At 41.5% G+C, this 19,708-nt stretch overlaps 5 protein-coding genes across 5 annotated transcripts; 3 read left to right on the top strand and 2 right to left on the bottom strand.

Annotated features, from left to right (window-relative positions):
* Positions 1–312: 312 nt before the first annotated feature.
* On the top strand, positions 313–9,021 carry LOC105381895 (sarcosine dehydrogenase, mitochondrial). Its single transcript, XM_048626008.1, has 16 exons — positions 313–528; positions 759–869; positions 1,393–1,535; positions 1,762–1,974; positions 2,518–2,641; positions 2,989–3,197; positions 3,650–3,833; positions 4,181–4,271; positions 4,746–4,998; positions 5,390–5,509; positions 5,844–5,986; positions 6,314–6,419; positions 6,682–6,830; positions 7,207–7,481; positions 7,931–8,097; positions 8,468–9,021. The coding sequence occupies exons 1-16, from the start codon at positions 402–404 to the stop codon at positions 8,792–8,794; spliced, it is 2,742 nt and encodes a 913-aa protein (XP_048481965.1). The 5' UTR covers positions 313–401; the 3' UTR covers positions 8,795–9,021.
* Positions 9,022–10,141: 1,120 nt separating this feature from the next.
* On the top strand, positions 10,142–11,224 carry LOC105381068 (peptidyl-prolyl cis-trans isomerase-like 3). The gene is made up of 4 exons (XM_011550711.3): positions 10,142–10,528; positions 10,615–10,713; positions 10,844–10,962; positions 11,040–11,224. The coding sequence occupies exons 1-4, from the start codon at positions 10,388–10,390 to the stop codon at positions 11,164–11,166; spliced, it is 486 nt and encodes a 161-aa protein (XP_011549013.3). The 5' UTR covers positions 10,142–10,387; the 3' UTR covers positions 11,167–11,224.
* An 18-nt stretch (positions 11,225–11,242) lies between these two features.
* Positions 11,243–14,008, bottom strand: LOC105381074 (zinc finger protein 883). The gene is made up of 2 exons (XM_011550723.3): positions 13,397–14,008; positions 11,243–13,254 (listed from the first exon to the last, which is right to left on the bottom strand). Exons 1-2 carry the CDS (start codon positions 13,547–13,549, stop codon positions 11,701–11,703), a joined length of 1,707 nt encoding a protein of 568 aa, XP_011549025.1. The 5' UTR covers positions 13,550–14,008; the 3' UTR covers positions 11,243–11,700.
* A 1,509-nt stretch (positions 14,009–15,517) lies between these two features.
* On the top strand, positions 15,518–17,780 carry LOC125489621. Its single transcript, XM_048625969.1, has 2 exons — positions 15,518–15,949; positions 16,962–17,780. The coding sequence occupies exons 1-2, from the start codon at positions 15,772–15,774 to the stop codon at positions 17,729–17,731; spliced, it is 948 nt and encodes a 315-aa protein (XP_048481926.1). The 5' UTR covers positions 15,518–15,771; the 3' UTR covers positions 17,732–17,780.
* LOC119692319 (protein ALP1-like) lies at positions 15,951–18,215 on the bottom strand. Its single transcript, XM_038112481.2, has 2 exons — positions 17,775–18,215; positions 15,951–16,892 (listed from the first exon to the last, which is right to left on the bottom strand). The coding sequence occupies exons 1-2, from the start codon at positions 18,074–18,076 to the stop codon at positions 16,013–16,015; spliced, it is 1,182 nt and encodes a 393-aa protein (XP_037968409.2). The 5' UTR covers positions 18,077–18,215; the 3' UTR covers positions 15,951–16,012.
* Between the last annotated feature and the right edge of the window lie 1,493 nt (positions 18,216–19,708).

Below are 19,708 nucleotides of genomic sequence, written 5' to 3'. Positions count from 1 at the left end.
TGCTATACAGCTACCTCTTACTTAAGTAGGTAGCTGTAATATTGTCTATATCGGGTAGCCATATACACAATAGAAAATGCAAAAAGTAGATAGGCGTGGTACCCTCCAAAATATCGGATTCGCAAAGTTCAAGTCACTCAGTTGACACGACGACGATTGCCTTGTCTAATAAACAACAACAATGATAGCGAAACCTATGTGACCTTTGAGATAAACAAATGGGTAATGCTAAATAATAGGCGCTGCCTCTTTATCATCAGTATAAAAAGTGATTACATACCCTCCACTCTTTACTCCAATTATTCATACCGTAAAATTTATTAGTTTTTTGTAAATAATGGTTTTGTAGTGATCCCTTGTGCAGTTATTCTTGTTGTTTTAGTTCCTAATTTGTTGTTACAATGTTGAGAGCAGTAAAAAGTGGCAGTGCGAAGTTCAAGTCAGTGAATAACTTGAGATATGGATTTCAAAGAAGGTTCTTAGCTTCGGACTCCGAAGTTGTTTCATCGGCTGATGTTGTTATAGTTGGTAAGTGCATGTTTTTATCATAACAATCACTGTGTCACAATAGATTTTTGAGTGCCTTTTAACCCTTTGATTGACGAGTTTCACATAATATATGTACAATGTACATAGAATCACATAAACATATTTCATGCAATGTACCTATTTAAAACATTCAATTTCAATGTATCAACATCGCAAATCTCTGAGAACACTGTGAGCTTTAATAACTAACTGCACAATTTTCTATCCAGGCGGCGGCATAGCAGGATGCAATACCCTGTATCAGCTGACCAAGCGAGGGGTGAGCGCCGTGCTGCTGGAGCGAGGGAAGCTCACCAGCGGGACCACATGGCATACCGCCGGTAGGTTTATTTACAAGTTTTCTGTTCCTACTGGCATTAGTAGACACGTACTTATAATGGCTAGGACCATTAGGGCGAAAGGCCCTATTATTGCGATGCGTCATTGCGGCGGCGGCGGCATAGTATTTCCTTTGATTAAACAAAGAGTTTTCCATGTTTTAGCGTTACGCTGTGTTGCGTCGTCGTTCCGTAGTTTTTCAGATATATTTTATGACCATGCGACGCCACACAGCCCAACGGACCAATAGCGCCTCACACTTAGTTGGTAAGGTGGTTTGATGGTCAGATGGTGATTGGCGCATAAACACTGGCTGTTTGGTGTGCCGCATTCGCATGCCGATCAATAAGGCAGATGTTTGCTAATTATTTTAGCAGGATACGTATCCAGGAGTCTGGGTACATAGACTTTCAGGACAATGACCGATAAAATTGCACACTGATCACTACAGTACAGAACAGGGTCGAATATAACCAGTGACGTTCCACCCTTATCTAAAACCTTAACAAAATCTTTACCTTCCAGGTTTCGTCTGGTCCCTAAGGCCTTCCGACCTAGAAGTGAAGCTGCTAGAAGATTCCAGAATTTTGTACGAGACTTTGGGAGAAGAATCGGAGGATTACGCAGGCTGGAACAACAATGGGGGATTGTTTATATCTAGAAGCAATGTAAGTACTTTTACATGGCAGCTTATAAAGTTAGTCTTTACTCTTTTCACATTTGACACAAATAATGCTGTGGATTACACAAATGTTTATCATATTTAATTTTTAATCATTATCATCACTCCGCATCTAATCGTCCTCATAATACTTTTTTTTAAACTGCAGTTCAGTTCACTGTTTCAATATAGTATTAGATAAATAAATCCTAACAAAAACCCAAATATTTCAGCTCCGCACACAAGAGTACATGCGTTTGCACACGCTAGGTAACGCGATGGGCGTACCCAGCGAAGTTCTAAGCCCTGCTGATGCTCAGAAGATATTCCCGCTGCTTGACCCGTCCGTGTTTGAGATGGCCTTGTACTGTAGACAGGACGGGACTGTTGAGCCTGATAGTGTCTGTAATACGCTGGTGAAAGCTTCTACGAAGAGGGGTGCTAAGGTAAGTTGGTCGTTATTTTCTTGATGGTAGATAGTGTTTTGTTTATTATGAGATTAGCTACTAACTACATAGATATAAACAAGTACTTACAGCTTGGTAATAGTTTACGTATGTTGTTTACTCTTGAATATGCTATAGGAGGCTCGCCATTGTAATCTAGTGGTGGCTTCAACATCCAGAGGTCATGGGTTCAATACACCACTATCAATTCGCGTTTCCAATATTGGCGGAGATACATAAAAGAATAACCAAGACTTATTAACGATATTCTTGCAAAATTATCAGCGCTGTACTAATTTCTGTACTGCACATGCTGAGAAGGAGCCATTTTGCTGGCACAATACACACCACAATTAGTGATCTCTGTAATTTCTGTGTGATTGTTGTAATATGTTAACTTACTGTTATATGATGTTACATTCTTTGCTTTCCTATAACTTACTATTATCTTACTATAACTGTACCTATTGATGTTGTTTTTAATGTGATGTGGATTTTGCGAGTAAATAAACGACGTGTCTATGTCTATATCTGTGTTCGCAGGTGTACGAAGACACGCCGGTGCTGGACATCCACTACTCTCACAACATGCTGGGCAACAAGGAGGTGACGGGCGTGCACACCAACAAGGGCTTCATCAGGACCAAGTGTGTTGTCAACTGTGGAGGTGAGTATTCTATTATTATAACGATGTAGATTTTATTCTTATTTATTTACACCCATATGCAGATATTTACAACGAGAACAAAGTATAGCGGCACACCTAAGGAGAGAGTTAAGTCGCTTTGTCCCAGAATACCTAACTAATTTCGGTACGAGGTTGGAGTTCTGCTGAGAATTTTCGTATTTTGTCAAGAAAAAGTAAAAAAAGTAGCCCCTCAAACTAAATATTAGTCAATTATAAGTTGATGATGACGACGACGCTTATACAAGGAGGAAAACATAAATAATACGTATTGAAATCTCTAAATTCACATACCATCTAATCTAACCCCCTGCTCCATTCTCCACCAGGCGCATGGGGCGGCCGCATAGCCAGATTCGCGGGCATCCCCGCGCTCCCACTAATCCCGTTCAAGCACGCGTACGTGGTGATGGACCGAATCCCCGAGGTCCGCGGCGGGCCCAACATACGGGACCACGACGCGAGTTTGTACCTGAAGGTGGCTGGCGAGACCGTCAGTGTGGGCGGGTACGAGCCTAACCCGATTATGTTGGATCAGGTAAAGAAGAAATTGTGGTTTCTTTAGGTTTTCAGACCCATAGATAAGTAAATAAGTAATCGTGCAAAAACGGTGTATAGTAGTCCAAAAGAGGGCTAAATTGCTGCATTCGGGCGTGAGTTGTGCGATGAGGAATCCTGCTCATCTGCAAAATCCCGGATGAGTCCAGTTCTTAACCCACCAACCCGCCGCTGTCGTCAAGAGTGTTGGGAATGAATTCAACAGTTCAATAATATGCACAAAAGATCCATCTGAGTAAGCCATTTGCTAAAACTGGACTATGCGAAAAGAGCTTACCCAAGTGACCCTGGGTAGTCAGCGGCTGATGCTAATCTATTCACCACGGCTACCAACCCTAAACCAGCTCTAGTGCCACCGACACGCTAAGAAAAAGTTGCTAAAACTAACACCCGTACAAGGCACCACTTTTCAACCATCCATCACATTCCCAGGTATCAGACAGCCAGCAGTTCCACCTGTACGACCTGGACTGGGACGTGTTCGGCATGCACAGCACCAACGCGGCGATCCTCTGTCCCGCTCTAGCCAAGGTGGGAGTGAAGAGTACAGTATGCGGCCCTGAGTCGTTCACGCCTGATCATAAGCCTTTGTTGGGCGAGGACCCGAATATCTTCGGTTAGTGATGTCATTGAGTATATAAAGTATTTTTGCAGTAGAAATCATGTTAGAGGATTTTTTTTTGTGCGGTTGGAGATGCGGGTGCATGAAAGGAGCCGAATGACGCATCCGCATCAGCTTTAGATGGTTAATAATCGCTAAAATACCAGTAATATTGCAAACACCCGAATAAAACCCGGATAATTACACAATAGTGATGAAATTTTGCGATCTTCCTGAAAAGGGTAGTGATTTTCTAGTAAAATCTTCCGTCACTAAATTCGATGACATGGGTCCTAAGACTCATAATTAATAGATACAAATTCGATCTTTTATCATATGTGTTATTATCGTTAATTTTACAGGTTTGTATCACAACTGTGGCTACAACTCAGCCGGGATAATGTTCTCCGCTGGATGCGGCATCCAATTAGCTGAATGGATCGTTAGCGGAAGGTAAATCTATAAAAAATACTATATCTATAGATACCTACGGGGGCTCGTTATAAAAATATGTTCTTGAATAATTTTAACCTCTCCTTTGTTTATTTGTTATTGTTCGTTCGGAATGCTACAAATGCCGATAACATTATGAACTTCTTGTGGTGACGTCAAACTCCTATCGATATAAAAATTAACTACATACTAGTTGATGAAATACAAAACTTCTTACCATAATTAGGTACAGTTGCTTACCTATCGCAGACTTGATCGATTAATGTTGATGAACCTACTAAGAGATCAGATTTATTGAAAATAGGGCCAGGCAGTCTGCTGGGAGAATTGAATGTGGCATCCTATTTTGAATTCCATGTCAGATAACAAGTCCCAGCGGTAATATGGCGTCGCGTCGCCACCACACTCCCCGGCTTCGACCTGTAGACTTCGACAGTCATGATGAATATAACCCTTCCCTCCCTCCCATTCTAGGCCACACTACAACATGTTCACCTTCGACATCCGTCGCTTCACCGCCGCCCAGACGTCGCGCCCGCACTGGGTGCGCGAGAGCAGCCACGAGGCGTATGCCAAGAACTACTCGCTGGTGTTCCCGCACGACGAGCCTCTGGCCGGGAGGGACGTCAGTCACGACGCTCTGCATCAGGAGCTGGTGGAGGATGGAGCTTGCATGCAGAGCCGCGCCGGCTGGGAGCGCCCGGGGCTCTTCTTGCCGGGGGAGAAGGTGGGTTTCGCTTGTCGACTTCTTACAAAACCACAGTGACTACAACCTACGTACAGTGATTGTTTTCAGCTGTCGACGTTTATTTGTTTTACGACTGGCACCGTTAGTCTCCTATCATTAGCTGTATTGTATGCAAGAGTCAAGAGAGAGTCTATTTTTATCAATCCTTATGCATCTGGCACGGAAAAGCTTGTTAGGAAAAATAACCTGTGCCAATAAAGAAACGAATCTAAAATGGCGGCACTAATATAAGATGTGCTAGTAAGAGGAATAACAACCCTGGTTTGAAGATGGTTTCAAATACCATTACAATTAACTCCTACTTACTCGTTCAGTGGAAGAAGACGGGAATTCTGTGATGATGATGTTGATGTTTTCATTTATATTCCAGACGCGAGTGCAGCAGTACGACTGGGGCGGCACACACGACTACCCGCGCAACCTGGACCGCCGCTACGAGGACATGCTGAAGGGGGACTACACGTACGGCTTCTCTAAGTACCATGATATTGTGAGTGGACCTTCCTTGCTTGTCTTTTCCGGGTTTCACAGAGGAATTTCGATATAAAAAGCTTTGTTTTTCGTTCAAAAGTATAACTTGAAACGCGTTACCTCAAGACGTCATTCTTCTTTTGTTTTACGACTTTTTAAAATACGCGAAAACTCCTCACATTGATTTACGGACTGCAGTTGGTTGATAAATCAAAGACTATTGGCTGTCGTGGCAAAATAAAAAGACGCAATAATATTGTTTACCTTCTATGATAAGTATGAAAAAATGCAGTATAGCTTATTCTTTCTTAATCACTTGTTTGTTTACACTTGTTATGTTTCTGTAATGGCAGATACGTCAAGAGGCCCTCGCGTGCCGCAACGGTGCCGCCCTCTTCAACCAGTCGTACTACGGCAAGCTGTACCTGACGGGGCCGGACGCGCAGCGCGTGGCCGCGCTCGCCTTCACCGCCGACCTCACTAACAAGGCCGACACGTATGTTGATTGATATACTGTAGTTTACTACGAAGTGTAGCTAATAAGTGAGGTCGGACATCCCAATATCACGTTGCTTACGTGCAGTCCATTTCAAGAGTTAAAATTGCTGTAATCTTATCGTGTTATGAGAGCACTCGGAGTGCATTATAGCTGTAATAGCGTCCGTAAGTCATAGTGCGCTTCAATGGCGTAAGTCATAGTGCGTATCAATGGCGTCGCCCTGTCTAGACACGTCAAGAAGCACTGGCGTGTGGCAACGGCGCGGAAAATTCTGTTTAGGCATCTATTACAACCCCCTAACTATGGTTCTACATATAATTGCAGAGTGGTGTACACGCTGATGCTGAACGAGAAAGGCGGCGTGGAGGCGGACGTGACGGTCAGCGTGCTGGACGGCGGCGGCGGCCAGCTGCACGAGCCCATCTTCAAGGTATGAAGCATCTTCATAATTAGACCGTAAGCTAGGCTTCGCCCTCAAGACTTTTCAAGTGGATAATCTGGGATAAAAGCAGCCTATATGTTAATCGTAGGTGTCAGCACCCTGCTCAAAAATTAACAAAATTGCAACACCCTTTTAGTCGTAAAAGAGAAAAAAAACTATCCATTCTTATATACTTTCGTGAGCGAGCGCGTCGTAAACTTTTGTTACACCTTGCCTTACTCCAGCTAATGTACATTTACAATGTTCCCAGGGTCGCGGCTACTACGTGGTGACAGCCGGCTTCAGCGCCAACCACACGATGGCGCACCTCCGCCGCATCATCCACAGCCATGGCCTGCGCGCCACCATCACCGACGTGTCCAAGCAGCTGTGCGTGCTCAGTGTGCAGGGGCCGGACAGGTGAGGGGAATTATTATTATAGTCTGTGGTGAACACAGATTATGACTACCTATCATTGTCATCGGGTAGTCTTGGTTGTAGCTCAACTGGGAGTTTTAATACTTATCGAGAAGTTAGTACAGCTACTTACTACCGCTAGGTGGCGTGTCTCACGCGCAATAAAAAAACACGTTTACTCACCGCTTCTCGAACGGTGAAAAAACTCGCACTCGAGGCCCTGGTCGAATGACGTCTCCGAAGTAGGTCAACTACTTTATCCTCAACCTAACTACCCAATATCTAACAGTTAATAGATAAATAAATAAATAAACCTTATTCAATGTGTCTAACTAATTTAATTAAACCGACATATTACCACCATATTATCTTTCAACAGCCAAAGAATCCTGCAGCGCTACACCGACACCGGCCTGTCAAACGACGCGTTCCCGCTCTACGCGCACAAAAGCATTCGCGTATCGAAAGCGCCTAACTCCTCCGACACTAAGACCTACACGTGTCGAGCCCTGAGGGTGACCTGGTCCGGCGAGCTGGGCTGGGAGTTGCATGTGCCGTCGGCTAGTGCCGTGTCGGTCTACAAGGCGTTAAGATTGGCCAAGAATCTGAATAATTCTGGGTGGCGCGCGCTGACCGCTTTGAGCGCTGAGAAAGGTAACTGCTTCTTTTTATCGTGTTGGAAACAATTTTAATAATAGAACTGGCCTGGCGTTTGTCACCTTAGAGATATTAATTGTTGCAAATCGCTAAATGCCTAGGGAACACCGGGCGTATAATAGGAACTTACAGCCTACAGTTGATACGTCACTCAGAAAAGACTATTTAGGCTCCCCAAGGTAACTGTGGTATTTGGGATATTCTTACGCTTCTCTTTTATTCTTGTAACTGTTCATTCAAAGGTTTGGCTTGCTAATTGCGATATATACCTAGCGTAATGGCCTACGCAGACCGAGATGGCATCCCTTTTAATGCCACGGCATCATTCATCGGTCTTGTTCAGAACACTGTTTAGCTATTTGATTTAAGGTAGCAAATTATTATTATAATTCAAACTCTTTCTATGTATAGGCAATCCACTTCATTAACCCCTCATCTGTCACCAGGCTACCACCTATGGAACGCGGACCTGCGCTCGGACGACAACCCGGTGGAGGCGGGGCTCGGCTTCACGTGCCGCAAGGACGGCGACTACGTCGGCAACGAGGCCGTCACCAGGGCCCGGGTTGAGGGCGTGGCTAAGAAGTACGCCTTCTTCACTATGGACGATCAGGTTAGTTTTAGTAAACCTTAAGGTTTTTTCATTTTAATGTCTGTGTTCTCGCATTTGAGATAAGTCTAAGAAAAACCATCCTTAAACACAATATACTGCAAGGATACCCATCAGATCTGCATCTACCTATTAAGCTGTGTACACACCGGGCCAACGAACGCCCAACGATCGCCAACGGTTATCCCAACGATGGATATTTATCATACATAATAGGCAGATTGCAGCAACGAAGGCCAACGAAACCCGTTCGTTGGCCTTCGTTGGCCCAGTGTGTACGCAGCTTTAGGTATATTTGGTCCAGCAGGCCGTATTATGGCGACCTACGTGTGCCTGATCAATACAATTTATTCAATTACAATTACACTTCCAGGTCTGCCTATTAGGCCAAGAAGCGGTCTACAGGAACGGCGAACCGGTTGGATATCTCCGACGAGGCGACTACGCCTACTACCTAGACAAGCCAATAGGCATCGGCTACGTCACTAACAAAAATGGCGTCGTCACGAACAAATACCTGACCGAAGGCGATTATGAGATCGATGTGATGGGAAAGAGATATAAAGCTACGTTGCATTTGAAATCACCCTTCGATCCTAAAGGCCAGAGGCTGCTTGGGAACTATGGTGACCGAGGAATGGATGAAAACACCCACGAACCTCATGCAGGCCAGAATGAACGAGCCGGCGGGAGTGAATAGAAGATCTCTTTCCTTATGAGTTTTATGACGTTTTTTTGGCAATGCAAAGCGAGAGGGTGTACATGTAAATACCGTGTTTAGATGATCAAGTATTCTATTTACTTAGCTCCTTAGTTATTTTATGTTATTTTACTGTGTAATTAATACATCTAGAATAGTCTAGATATATTACTCTGTAATAAAATATACACAAATACAAATTTTGCATTATATATTTTTTTACAGTATTTCTGTAGTTTCATTTTCAAAACACTGGCCATCCCCGATTCGGACGCGTGCACTAGAGTCTCGTAGGTAGGTACCATAGCAAAATATTTTGTTAATACCTAATAATTTTTATAACTTTAAAATTATTTACACCGTGCGGCTGCGCCATCTATAATTGAACAGTACAACTATCATAAGCAAGTGTGCCAATGCCAACTAGTTTACCGTATGCCAGTAATCACTAGATAGCAGCACCATAGGGAAGCGGTATATTCTGCCATATCCCTGCCACCTAGTGGCGAATAGTCAAACTAATTGAATTAGTGACTGTGCTGCCATCTAGTGAGGAATAGCTTAATCACTGCCAGTGAACTACCACTACTAGATGGCAGCACCATAGCGAAGCGTTGTGTTAGGCTTACCCTGCCATCTAGTTGTGAATAGCCAAACTAATTTCATTAGTGACTGTGCTGCCATCTAGTGAAGAATAGCTGAATCTTTGCCGCTGAACTAAATAGAAATAACACAATGTTTGCGCAATCTTCAATATTTACCTTAGACGATGAATTAAATTGCACAATTTTCAATATTGCGCAATATAATTTAATACAATTTTGTTGTGCACCACTTACTCTGCCATCTAGTTGTGGATAGCCAAACTAATTTCATTAGTGACTGTGCTGCCATCTATTTATTAAATTAATACAATTTTGTTGTGTACGACTTACTCTGCCATCTAGTTGTGAATAGCCAAACTAATTTCATTAGTGACTGTGCTGCCATCTAGTGAAGAATAGCTGAATCCTTGCCGGTGAACTATTGTTCACTAGATGGCAGCACCATAGCGAAGCGTTATGTTCGGCTTACCTTGCCATCTAGTGGTGAATCGTTAAAGTAATTACATTAGGGAGAGACTGTACTGCTTTACGTCTGTCAGTGAACTATTGTCTACTAGATGGCAGCACCATAGCACCTCTAAGTTAACGTGTAGGCCGAGGCCGCGCCCATGACACAGACTAAATAGAGATACTAGCCCATGAAGACGCCGCTACCGATGCCAGATTATCTCCTTTATGACAGATTTACGCCAACCACAAAGACGTCCGAGAGCGATCTGGCACGAACTGTCCCAAATGACTGTGCACACTATCAGTCGCGGCTGACAGCCGCGTCCGCTAATGTGTCGGCGCCTTAATAATTCACTAACCACAGACTAGGCAATGATAACCTCAAAATATTTCATGATGTCAAATGTCAATGACATTATGTCATGTCAGTCGTAATAAATACTTTATTTGTTTACTATAATTTCAAGGGAGTATTTATTATTAAATTATCTGAAAACATTACACTACGTAAACTTTGAAATCCCATTTCGGTTGCAAAATGTCTGTTACATTGCACACCGATGTTGGAGATATTAAAATAGAACTGTTTTGTGAGCAGTGCCCAAAAACTTGCGAAAACTTTCTGGCCCTTTGTGCTAGTGATTATTACAATGGGTGTTTATTCCACAGAAATATAAAGGTAATTATAATACGTGACACTTTTCTTAATATCGGTGGTTACTATCGGTACTTTGTTTTTTAAATGCTATTTGGTTCTGTTTACAGGGTTTCATAGTTCAGACCGGCGATCCAACAGGCACTGGAAAAGGCGGTTCTTCAATTTGGGGCAGAAAATTTGAAGATGAATTCAATGATGCACTTAAGGTATTATCCATTGATGCTAAGTGACCTGAAATATTCACATAATACCTATAACTATTCTTAGCCTTTGTAAGGTTCATACTATATTATGTTTGGTTATATTACAGCATTATTATGTTTGGTTATATTACAGCATTCATCAAGAGGGATGGTGAGCATGGCTAACAATGGCCCCAATACAAATGGAAGTCAATTCTTTTTCACATATGGAGAACAGCCCCATCTTGACTTGAAATATACTCTCTTTGGAAGGTAATAATTAGATTCACTTACCATTCTACAGTTTAGTTGTACTGGACAGATCCCTGACACATTATTTGATTTTTCAGAGTAATTGATGGATTTGAAGCCCTGGACGACTTGGAGAAGATGCCTGTCAACCCAAAAACATTTAAACCTCTTGGTGAAGCTAGAATCACATCAGTTACCATACATGCCAATCCTTTAGCAGGATAATCTTGAATATTAGATGTATAAACCTTGATGTTAAGATTAAATAATATTTTAAGTAATAGTTACATATTTTATTGCTCAATAACAACACATATTGCAGTTTACACAGGTACATTTACACATTAGTTATTTTAAATCTTTAGTAAAGCTAATCACAGATCAAAATGTAGAGTTTCTTAAAAAAATATGCAGTAAAACACAAATTATTTATTAAGTATCTACCTTTTAAGTGTATGCAAAATATAACATTTTCATTAGTTACTATTTTGTGAACCTTATAATTATTATTGAGATCAATATTTAAATCATTAAGTCTACTACATAACGAAGGACGACAGAGAAATTCTCAGTTATATTAGTATTATCTTAATATTACTAAATACAATACTTTCAGAGGGAATTCTAATCTAATGACTTGACTTATTGCAACAATAAATAGATTTAATCTAAATTCAAACTACAGACACATTTAATCCATATTCATAATACATATAAGCTACAATGCTTATAACAGTGCCATACTCACAATATAATACCTTAATTAACAATGTCGTGTAGCATTATTAAATCTTCTTTGTTTTCAGTTTCAGAACTTTTGTCCAGAAATTCATCACTGAAATGTGATTTGATATGTGCAACTAAATCTGCTTTTTTCTCAAATGTTGCCCCGCATTCAGTGCATGGCATGTTCATGTACAGGCACTCGTGGCCAGCTTCATGCTCCACTAGTTGATCTCTACTCATGAATGTCTGTTCACACTTATCACAAGAAAATGACTTCATTTCTGCATGGACGGCTGAGTGACAGTCTAACTCATGTTTCCTCACAAACTTCTTGAAACAAACTTTGCATTGAAACAATCTGGAAACAATGTGAGCAGCAGACACATGTTTCTTGTATGCATCCAATGATGCAAATCTTTTTGCACACTGATGGCATTTAATGTTCTTAGGCCGGTTCTTAGGGGAAGGTTTTGTAGGAGAGTTCTGTGTTTTCCCCATGACAGGCTTCATCTTATTCTGTTCTTGGTTAAAGCTACTTTGCCCCATTATATGGTCTGGTATTTGTGGTAGGTCGTAATTACCATGAGTGTTGGAATTATGTGGTAAGGTCATTAGATTGCTGAATGGGTTTATGTTAATGACTATATCATTATGGTCACTGTTATTCTCTGTTGACTCAGCCCCTTGCCTTGATTGTGGGTTGGGATTAATTCCATGTTTCCTTTCATGTTTAATGAGTTTGTCTCGTCGGCAAAAAGATAGGGGACATTTACGACACACATATGGCTTCATGGCAGAATGCACCAGCACATGCCGCTGCAGATCTCCTTTACCTACAAAGCTGCGGGGACACACTGGACAAACATGGGGTTTGGATCCTGTATGTATACGAATATGTTTGCTTAAATTTGTATTGCGTGAAAAAGTTTTAAAACAATAATGACACTGGTATGGGCGGATTCCAGTATGGACTATTGCATGTTTGCGTAAGTCAGATCTACGGCCAAAGCATTTATCACATTGTGGGCAGTGGTATGGCTTGTCATTACCATGGACTTGTCTAGTATGCTGTATGTACTGGCTCCTCTCAGCAAACACTAGGCTACATTCTACACAGTTGAAGGGCAGATTGGGATCATGGACTCCAAGTTCGTGTTCAGTACATTTCTCTTGAGTTGCAAATGCTTGATCACAATATTGACACATAGCTATATTTTTGAAGTTCTCTTGAACCAATACTTCTCCATCTATGTTGTTATCCTTTTCTGTAGGTCCAGCTGGGCCGGTATGGTGGTCGGCATTGTCAGACTCTTCTGATGTGTCATAATCTAGACTGGGGTCCACCACCATCACTACACTGTCCTCAACTACATAATCTTGAGATTTGGGTTTAGTTTGGTTGTTCAACTGGTTATTGGAATTCATAATCTCAGATGAGGTACAGTTGTCCATTTCAACATTTCTGTTGGCTATCTCTAGAAGTTTAGATTCATTTTGTGTACATTGCATCTTAAATTTGGAACAATTATCTAGTTGAAACAAACATCTGTAGCATATTCTTCCTGGTAGTCCATCATTGGGATTCAACTGAAAAAGAGAAACTAATAAGATACATTTTACTCACTTAAATGTTACTTTATTAAAAGCTCTATTACTTTGATGCACTAATCATGTATGTAATGTCTGTAATGTAGAATACAAGTGCAAGAAATCTAGTAAAAAGACAAACCTGCAAGTCGCATAGAGTGGTGATCTTGGAAGTGATCGCGACGTTGTTCTCGTCATCAGGAGACGCGCCGAATATCGACACCATCAGAGAGCTTTTAGTCAAACACAGTCGACAAAGCGAATGAAAATTTGAGATTATGTATGAATCTTCCATTTTGTTGCAACACGGACTGAAGCGATAGCTACGATCCTGGGGACAATATTCGCTTTACGGGACAACTAGTTCGATGGTCTGATCTTCAAGTCTTGATTTGTCAAATTCGCTTTTGAAACACTGAAATTACTGTAACTGACTGGCTTAGGTTGAGTTGGAGCCCTGCGTGAGGCTACGCAATCGTTCGATCCAAGGGACAACTGGGGCGGAGCTCCGCAGTCGCCAGGGCTGCGGTCTAGGTACGTGCGCCAGCCGCCAGCCCGCTATCAACAATTATTTTCGCCAATCTATCCATGAATATACAAAAGACGATTTCCATAGTATTGAACAACTGAAGTAGAGTTGTTTTTTTATATGAAACTGAAAAAAATAAGCCCTCTCAATGTTTTTCTTTGGTTTTTAAAATTATTTTACAAATCGTCGCGCGCTCTCAATATTTTTCATATGTTTTTTTATGTTATCCGAATAGATTTGACAGTATAAGATAAATTTTAATTGGTTTGTTCAATCTTTATCCTTGAACACTATTGGTTTGTTTTGGATAAATAAATCTGAACAACCAATCAAAAATATAGAACCTGCGGTGTCAATAAAAACAGACCTGTCATCTTTTTGTCTATTGCTCAGTCTCAGAGAATCACAGATTATTTTTGGGCTTTAATTTAACATCAAAATAATAACAATTTAGTCTCGGCAAAGGTCAGACACGCAAAACGCAAGCCACTAAATAAAAGGCAATCTATTAATCTATTTTCTAGGACACGGTCGCTCACCTCATCCTTTGTCGGTATAAACAGATATTCCCAGCCCCTTCGCCGCCACTTGAGTTTCAATATCATCATCACCAGTCAGTCTAGATTAACTACTAGGTAAGTATATTTTTTTTTATTTTTTTTTCTTAACCTCTATGAGCCGTTTTCCTTGACAGCTGTCAGTTGAGCTTTTGGGTAAGCCGATAGATGGCGTGAAAACGCAGTGTACCAACTGTCAAAAATTACATAGAGAGCAAAGAGTACTAAACTCAGAATAAGAACTCACTAGTTGTGATTAAATGTCGGGTGGTAGCGCGAGCCATCCTTCCGAGGCTCAGACTGCATGTGGCTTGGAATAGTGCTAAGTATTCTGTGAATAGTTCTACCCGCGCCGTCACGTAGTGTTCTTTTCTCTATGTTTCAAGTTATAGAAGAGTTACATCCAGGACTAATTTAGAACTTAAAAGCTGTCTTCCCAGGTTATGTTAACGTTAAATTAAGGTTGTGCAGGTTATATTTAGGTTCTGTGTAAGTAGTTCAAAAGGTTCTGGGTTTGAGCTATAGGTTTTCCTTTAGCTCTCAGAAAGGTTCTAAAACGTGGGCCCTTTTTGCACTCAGGAGGTTAATATAAGGTTATCGAGACAGGAGAAACACAAGGAAACTGAGAAAACTTGAAAAGAACGGCTGTACGCACAATCGCACTGAACGCTGAAGCAACAGTGACATCGACATCATAGAGAAAATAATACTACAATTCTACCTACCTACGTCACTTTCACATTTCGTTAGCCTCACAGAATAACATATTGTGATCTGAGTGTGTTCTGAGGGTTTGAAAGTTGGTACAACCCCAGACAACGCCATCTATTTCTCCAAAAAGGAACTTTTTTTTTTTTAACAATCGCCTCATTGTCCCACTGCTGGGCAAAGGTCTCTCCCTGAACATTCCACTTATCCCTTTCTTGGGCCTGCTCACACCATTCCGTGTTAAAATTGTCCAAGTCATCCCGCCATCTCGTTCTTGGTCTGCCTCTGCGTCGGCGGCCGTTGTTGGGTATCCATTTGGTGGCATTTTTTGCCCACCTCTCCGGCTGCATACGGCAGACGTGCCCCGCCCAGTCCCACTTCAGTTTAGCAGTCTTGGCACCCACGTCAGCTATTTGAGTTTTGGAGCGCAGGTCGGTGTTGCGAATGCGATCTGTTCGCTAGAGCCTGTCCAGACGGAGCGTTTTGCGCGCGTAAGCTTACGCGCGTAGACACTCGCGCGTTCCCGAGGCACTAGAGCTACAAGCACTCCGTCCAGATGCTCTCGCGCGTTTCAAAACTCGCGCGTAAAACGCGTGTCATGCGCCCGACTCTCGACTCGCTCGTTTTACGCGCGAGCGCCGCGCGAGTCGAGATACTCTGGCGGCATTGGAGCGTTCAGTAGTATGCGCGTGTCCATAGAGAGTGGACGTATTTAGATTTGAAATGGAGCGCGATAACTTCGACACCGAACTTTTAATTGAAGAAGTTGAAAAGAGAATAGCCATATGGGATATGGAATCTGCTGATTACGCAAATAGACTCATTAAACGTAGGAATTGGGAAGAAATAGTCGAAATTTTTTGCGAAGCTGGTGATTCCGACGAAAAGAAAAAAACGTTGGGTAAGTGACAATTACTTTATTTAATAAGATTATTTCTTAAACTACGTAGGCTACTACAAACTACTATACCATCTTGTCTTGCCAAGGGATTTTCCCTTCATTTACAAAATAATCAGCGAATCTGTCTCTTATATTCTTAGATCTCGCATTAGGCCTCACTGCCTCACAGTTCAAACTATTTAGGGAAGTTTCGTACAGAGTGTCATCATATCTATAACCATCTCTTAACCTTACGTAATTATGAAGGACACAACAAGCTTTAATGATGTTTTCTGCAAACTCAATGTCAACATTTAATGGTCTATGAAATATTCTCCATTTATTTACCAAAATACCAAAGGAACATTCAATGTAACGCCGGGCTCTGGATAGGCGATAGTTGAAAATTCTTTTTTTGGTTGTTAGAGATTTACCGCAATAAGGGCGCATTACGTTTTCAGATAGACCAAACGCCTCATCACCTACAATCACGTGTGGCAAGGGAGTTGTATCTGTTTGCGATATTGGCTTTGGGTCTGGAATATCTAAAGTTTTGTCGACAAGTTTTTTATACAAAACGGAGTCTTTGAAAATTGTGGAGTCACTACTTTTGCCATATGCGCCGATATCTACAGAAATAAAACAATAATTTGCATCGCATACAGCCAATAAAACAGTTGAAAAATAATTCTTATAGTTATAGAAAAGAGACCCAGAATGGTCAGGCTTTATGATACGGAAATGCTTGCCATCTACGGCGCCGATACAATTTGGAAAATGTGTATACTTTTGGAATTGTTTTGAAATCTCTTCCCATTCTGCTTTCGTAGGTTCTCTCATCACTATATTTTGCAGTTTTAGCCATATGACGTAACAAGTTTTCTGTACTATTTCGATAATTGTCGACTTTCCCAATCTGTAGGCATAATGCAAGTCCGCAAAATAACATCCTGTAGCCAAATATCTGAAAAAAAAATGTTATTAAATATAAATATTTAGTAAGGTCGTTTCAATATTTTTTTTATTATTTCAGGAATGTTATTGCAAAAGAAGTGGAAAGGATTGCGTGATGGCTTTGTCAGAGAAATGAAAAGGATAAAAACCACACCGTCTGGATCAAAAGCCAGCAAAAATAAATATATATATTTTGAACGTTTGATGTTCCTCGAACGATCGACACGCAATAAAACTACTGATAGCAACATCGTTTCCTCGCCTGCTGCACCTGAAGAACAAGACATTTCTGGCGACGGGGAAGATGTTATGAGACCTCCAGTTAGCCAGCCGAAAAAGAAAAAAAAAATGAACGCAGCCGATGAGGAATTTCTTGCCATTATAAGCAAAAATTTAGCACCTAGAAATCAGCCACAAACATCGGAGTCTGATGATGATAAACTATTTTGTTTGTCACTGCATAAGGAGCTTATTAAAGTACCTGAAGAAATGAGGCTTCAAGCTAAAATTGATTTAATGAATGTGCTCCAAAAAGCTCAACGAGCCCCATGTCATTCACCTTCACATTATATTCCTTCACCTGCACCTTCACCACAATATAATCACCAAGCAGGAATGACACACCGCGGACAAAGAGGATTTTTTAACGATACAGGATATAACGAAACAGACCCTTCAGCATCTTCGTTTTCACGTTATTGCACTGGACAACGCAATTCCCAATCTAACCCATCACCGGCGTCTAACTACAATAACCCATCACCGGCGTCTAACTACAATAACCCATCACCGGCGTCTACTCAAGATTCCCAAGAGAGTGAATTGATGGAGCTATACCGAGATTGTTAAATTGATTAAGGGAAAAAAGTATAAAAATAATAAATATTATTACCTCAAAGTAATCACGAGTTTTTCTTCGGCAGAAACAGTATCCTTTAGCACATAGATTCTGTTGGGTGTCAAATCATCTTGTATAAGTTTTAGCAAATCATCGAACGATGTTACTGACATCCGGAAGTAATTGAAAAACTTTTCGTTGTGTTCTCTCAGCTTTGGGTATAATGTTATAAACATACTTTGCGTCATTCTGTCTCGTAGAATTGGATGCACGTTAAATCTTCGACTTTCTCTACGTTTACGACGTTTCCATCGACGGTACGCAAGCCACAACACAACCGCTGTGAGAGGCTCCATTTTTAAAACTGGCTGAATCCGTCCGCCAGACACCGCGCGTAGCAACGCGCGTAAAACGCAGCATCTGGACGCAACATAAATTGAAACGCGCGAGAGCTTACGCGCGCAAAACGCTCCGTCTGGACAGGCTCTTTACTCCCAAAATACTGCGCTCCATCGCTCTCTGACAAACCTTGAGTTTGGACTTTTGAGACTCAGTCAGTGACCATGTTTGAGCACCGTAGGTTAGGACAGGCAGGATACACATGTCAATGAGTTTACGCTTCAGGGACAAAGGTAGGTTGCCCTTCATTAGCGACTTCATGGACCAGAAGCTCTTCCAGGCGTTTTCAATCCTACGATCAATTTCCTTGTCCTGCCTGTTTTCGAAGGACGCTATCTGGCCCAAGTAAATGTACTCATTGACGTATTGTATTTCCTGCCCGTCTATCTCAACCCTACGTTTCGTGCTATTGGTCATAACTTTCGTCTTCGACCGGTTCATCATCAGTCCAACTTCAAGGCTTGCCGCGGATAGCTCTCGCAACATTTGTTGGAGCTCGGGTGCTGAGTGGGAGAATAGGACAATATCGTCAGCGAACCGGAGGTTTGTCAATTTGTGGCCTCCGATATCGATGCCCTTATTCTCCCATGACTGCGTCAACTTCTTAAAGACTTCCTCAAGGCAACTTGTGAACAGGTTAGGAGACAGCGGGTCGCCCTGTTTGACGCCCTTCTCAATTGGAAACGCCGGACCTGGCCTTTCCAGTTTCACGTTAGCTGTGCTGTTCCTGTAGATAGCACCAACGAGTTCAATATAGGTCGGGTTTATTTTTTGATTTGCAAGAGCGGAAAATATTGCTTGGTGGTGGAGACTATCAAAAGCTTTGGTAAGTATATACCATGTATATACTTACTCACAGTGGCGGATTTACAAATTTGCCGCCAGTAGGCCAATCAATTTTTGCCGCCCCTACTGACTTCTGAAATTCAATTCGTTAGTTTAATCCCGTTATTAGTATGATTGTGAACTTAATGATACATACATACATATTATGCACTCATTCATGTCTGTAATCCCCGAAGGGGTCGTCAGAGGAGGCTCAAAGCGAGCCATCCACTTTTCGCAGCACATTTGTACTCACGTGATAGGTTGCGAACCATATCGCCGTTTTGGGATAAGTACAATGCACTTAGGGTACACATCTAGAATCTAGATGTGCAGGTTTCCTCACGATGTTTTCCATCACTGTTAGAGCACGTGCTATTTTTTTTTTATTTTTTTTTATTGTACTTAAACTCCTTAATTAAAAACACAATTGAAAGAATTCATTGGTACAGGCCAGGATATGAACCCACGGCCTCTCGGTTGAGAGGACGAGGCCTTATCCATTACACCACCACCGCACTTAATGATATTTCTGTCTATCTATCTGTCTGTCACCAACTTGTTCAGATGTTTAATCAAATCTTTTTAAGGTTCCGTACCTCAAAAGGAAAAAAGGCCCTTATATATAAAAAAATAATCAATAATCAGCCTTCAAAGTTAACATACAAAATTACTTCTTCCTTATATTGATTAATTATATAATTAGGTATTTTCTTCAGTATTTTCACATGTTCCGATTACAATTAATGCATAAAAATGCAGTG

The sequence above is a fragment of the Plutella xylostella genome, chromosome 15, assembly GCF_932276165.1.
Source record: "Plutella xylostella chromosome 15, ilPluXylo3.1, whole genome shotgun sequence".
Lineage (NCBI taxonomy): Eukaryota > Metazoa > Arthropoda > Insecta > Lepidoptera > Plutellidae > Plutella > Plutella xylostella.
The sequence above is the reverse complement of the archived record's forward strand: the minus strand, read 5'-3'. Positions and strand labels throughout refer to the sequence as shown.

Coding starts and splice junctions, on each gene's coding strand:
- LOC105381895 (XM_048626008.1), top strand. CDS start 402: ATGTTGAGAGCAGTAAAAAGTGGCAGTGCGAAGTTCAAGTCAGTGAAT. Junction 870..1,392: donor GACCACATGGCATACCGCCG/GTAGGTTTATTT, acceptor TTTACCTTCCAG/GTTTCGTCTGGTCCCTAAGG. Junction 5,987..6,313: donor CTCACTAACAAGGCCGACAC/GTATGTTGATTG, acceptor ATATAATTGCAG/AGTGGTGTACACGCTGATGC.
- LOC105381068 (XM_011550711.3), top strand. CDS start 10,388: ATGTCTGTTACATTGCACACCGATGTTGGAGATATTAAAATAGAACTG. Junction 10,714..10,843: donor AATTCAATGATGCACTTAAG/GTATTATCCATT, acceptor GTTATATTACAG/CATTCATCAAGAGGGATGGT. Junction 10,963..11,039: donor AAATATACTCTCTTTGGAAG/GTAATAATTAGA, acceptor TTGATTTTTCAG/AGTAATTGATGGATTTGAAG.
- LOC105381074 (XM_011550723.3), bottom strand. CDS start 13,549: ATGGAAGATTCATACATAATCTCAAATTTTCATTCGCTTTGTCGACTG. Junction 13,255..13,396: donor CCACTCTATGCGACTTGCAG/GTTTGTCTTTTT, acceptor TCTCTTTTTCAG/TTGAATCCCAATGATGGACT.
- LOC125489621 (XM_048625969.1), top strand. CDS start 15,772: ATGGAGCGCGATAACTTCGACACCGAACTTTTAATTGAAGAAGTTGAA. Junction 15,950..16,961: donor CGAAAAGAAAAAAACGTTGG/GTAAGTGACAAT, acceptor TTATTATTTCAG/GAATGTTATTGCAAAAGAAG.
- LOC119692319 (XM_038112481.2), bottom strand. CDS start 18,076: ATGGAGCCTCTCACAGCGGTTGTGTTGTGGCTTGCGTACCGTCGATGG. Junction 16,893..17,774: donor AAACTCGTGATTACTTTGAG/GTAATAATATTT, acceptor TTTTTTTTTCAG/ATATTTGGCTACAGGATGTT.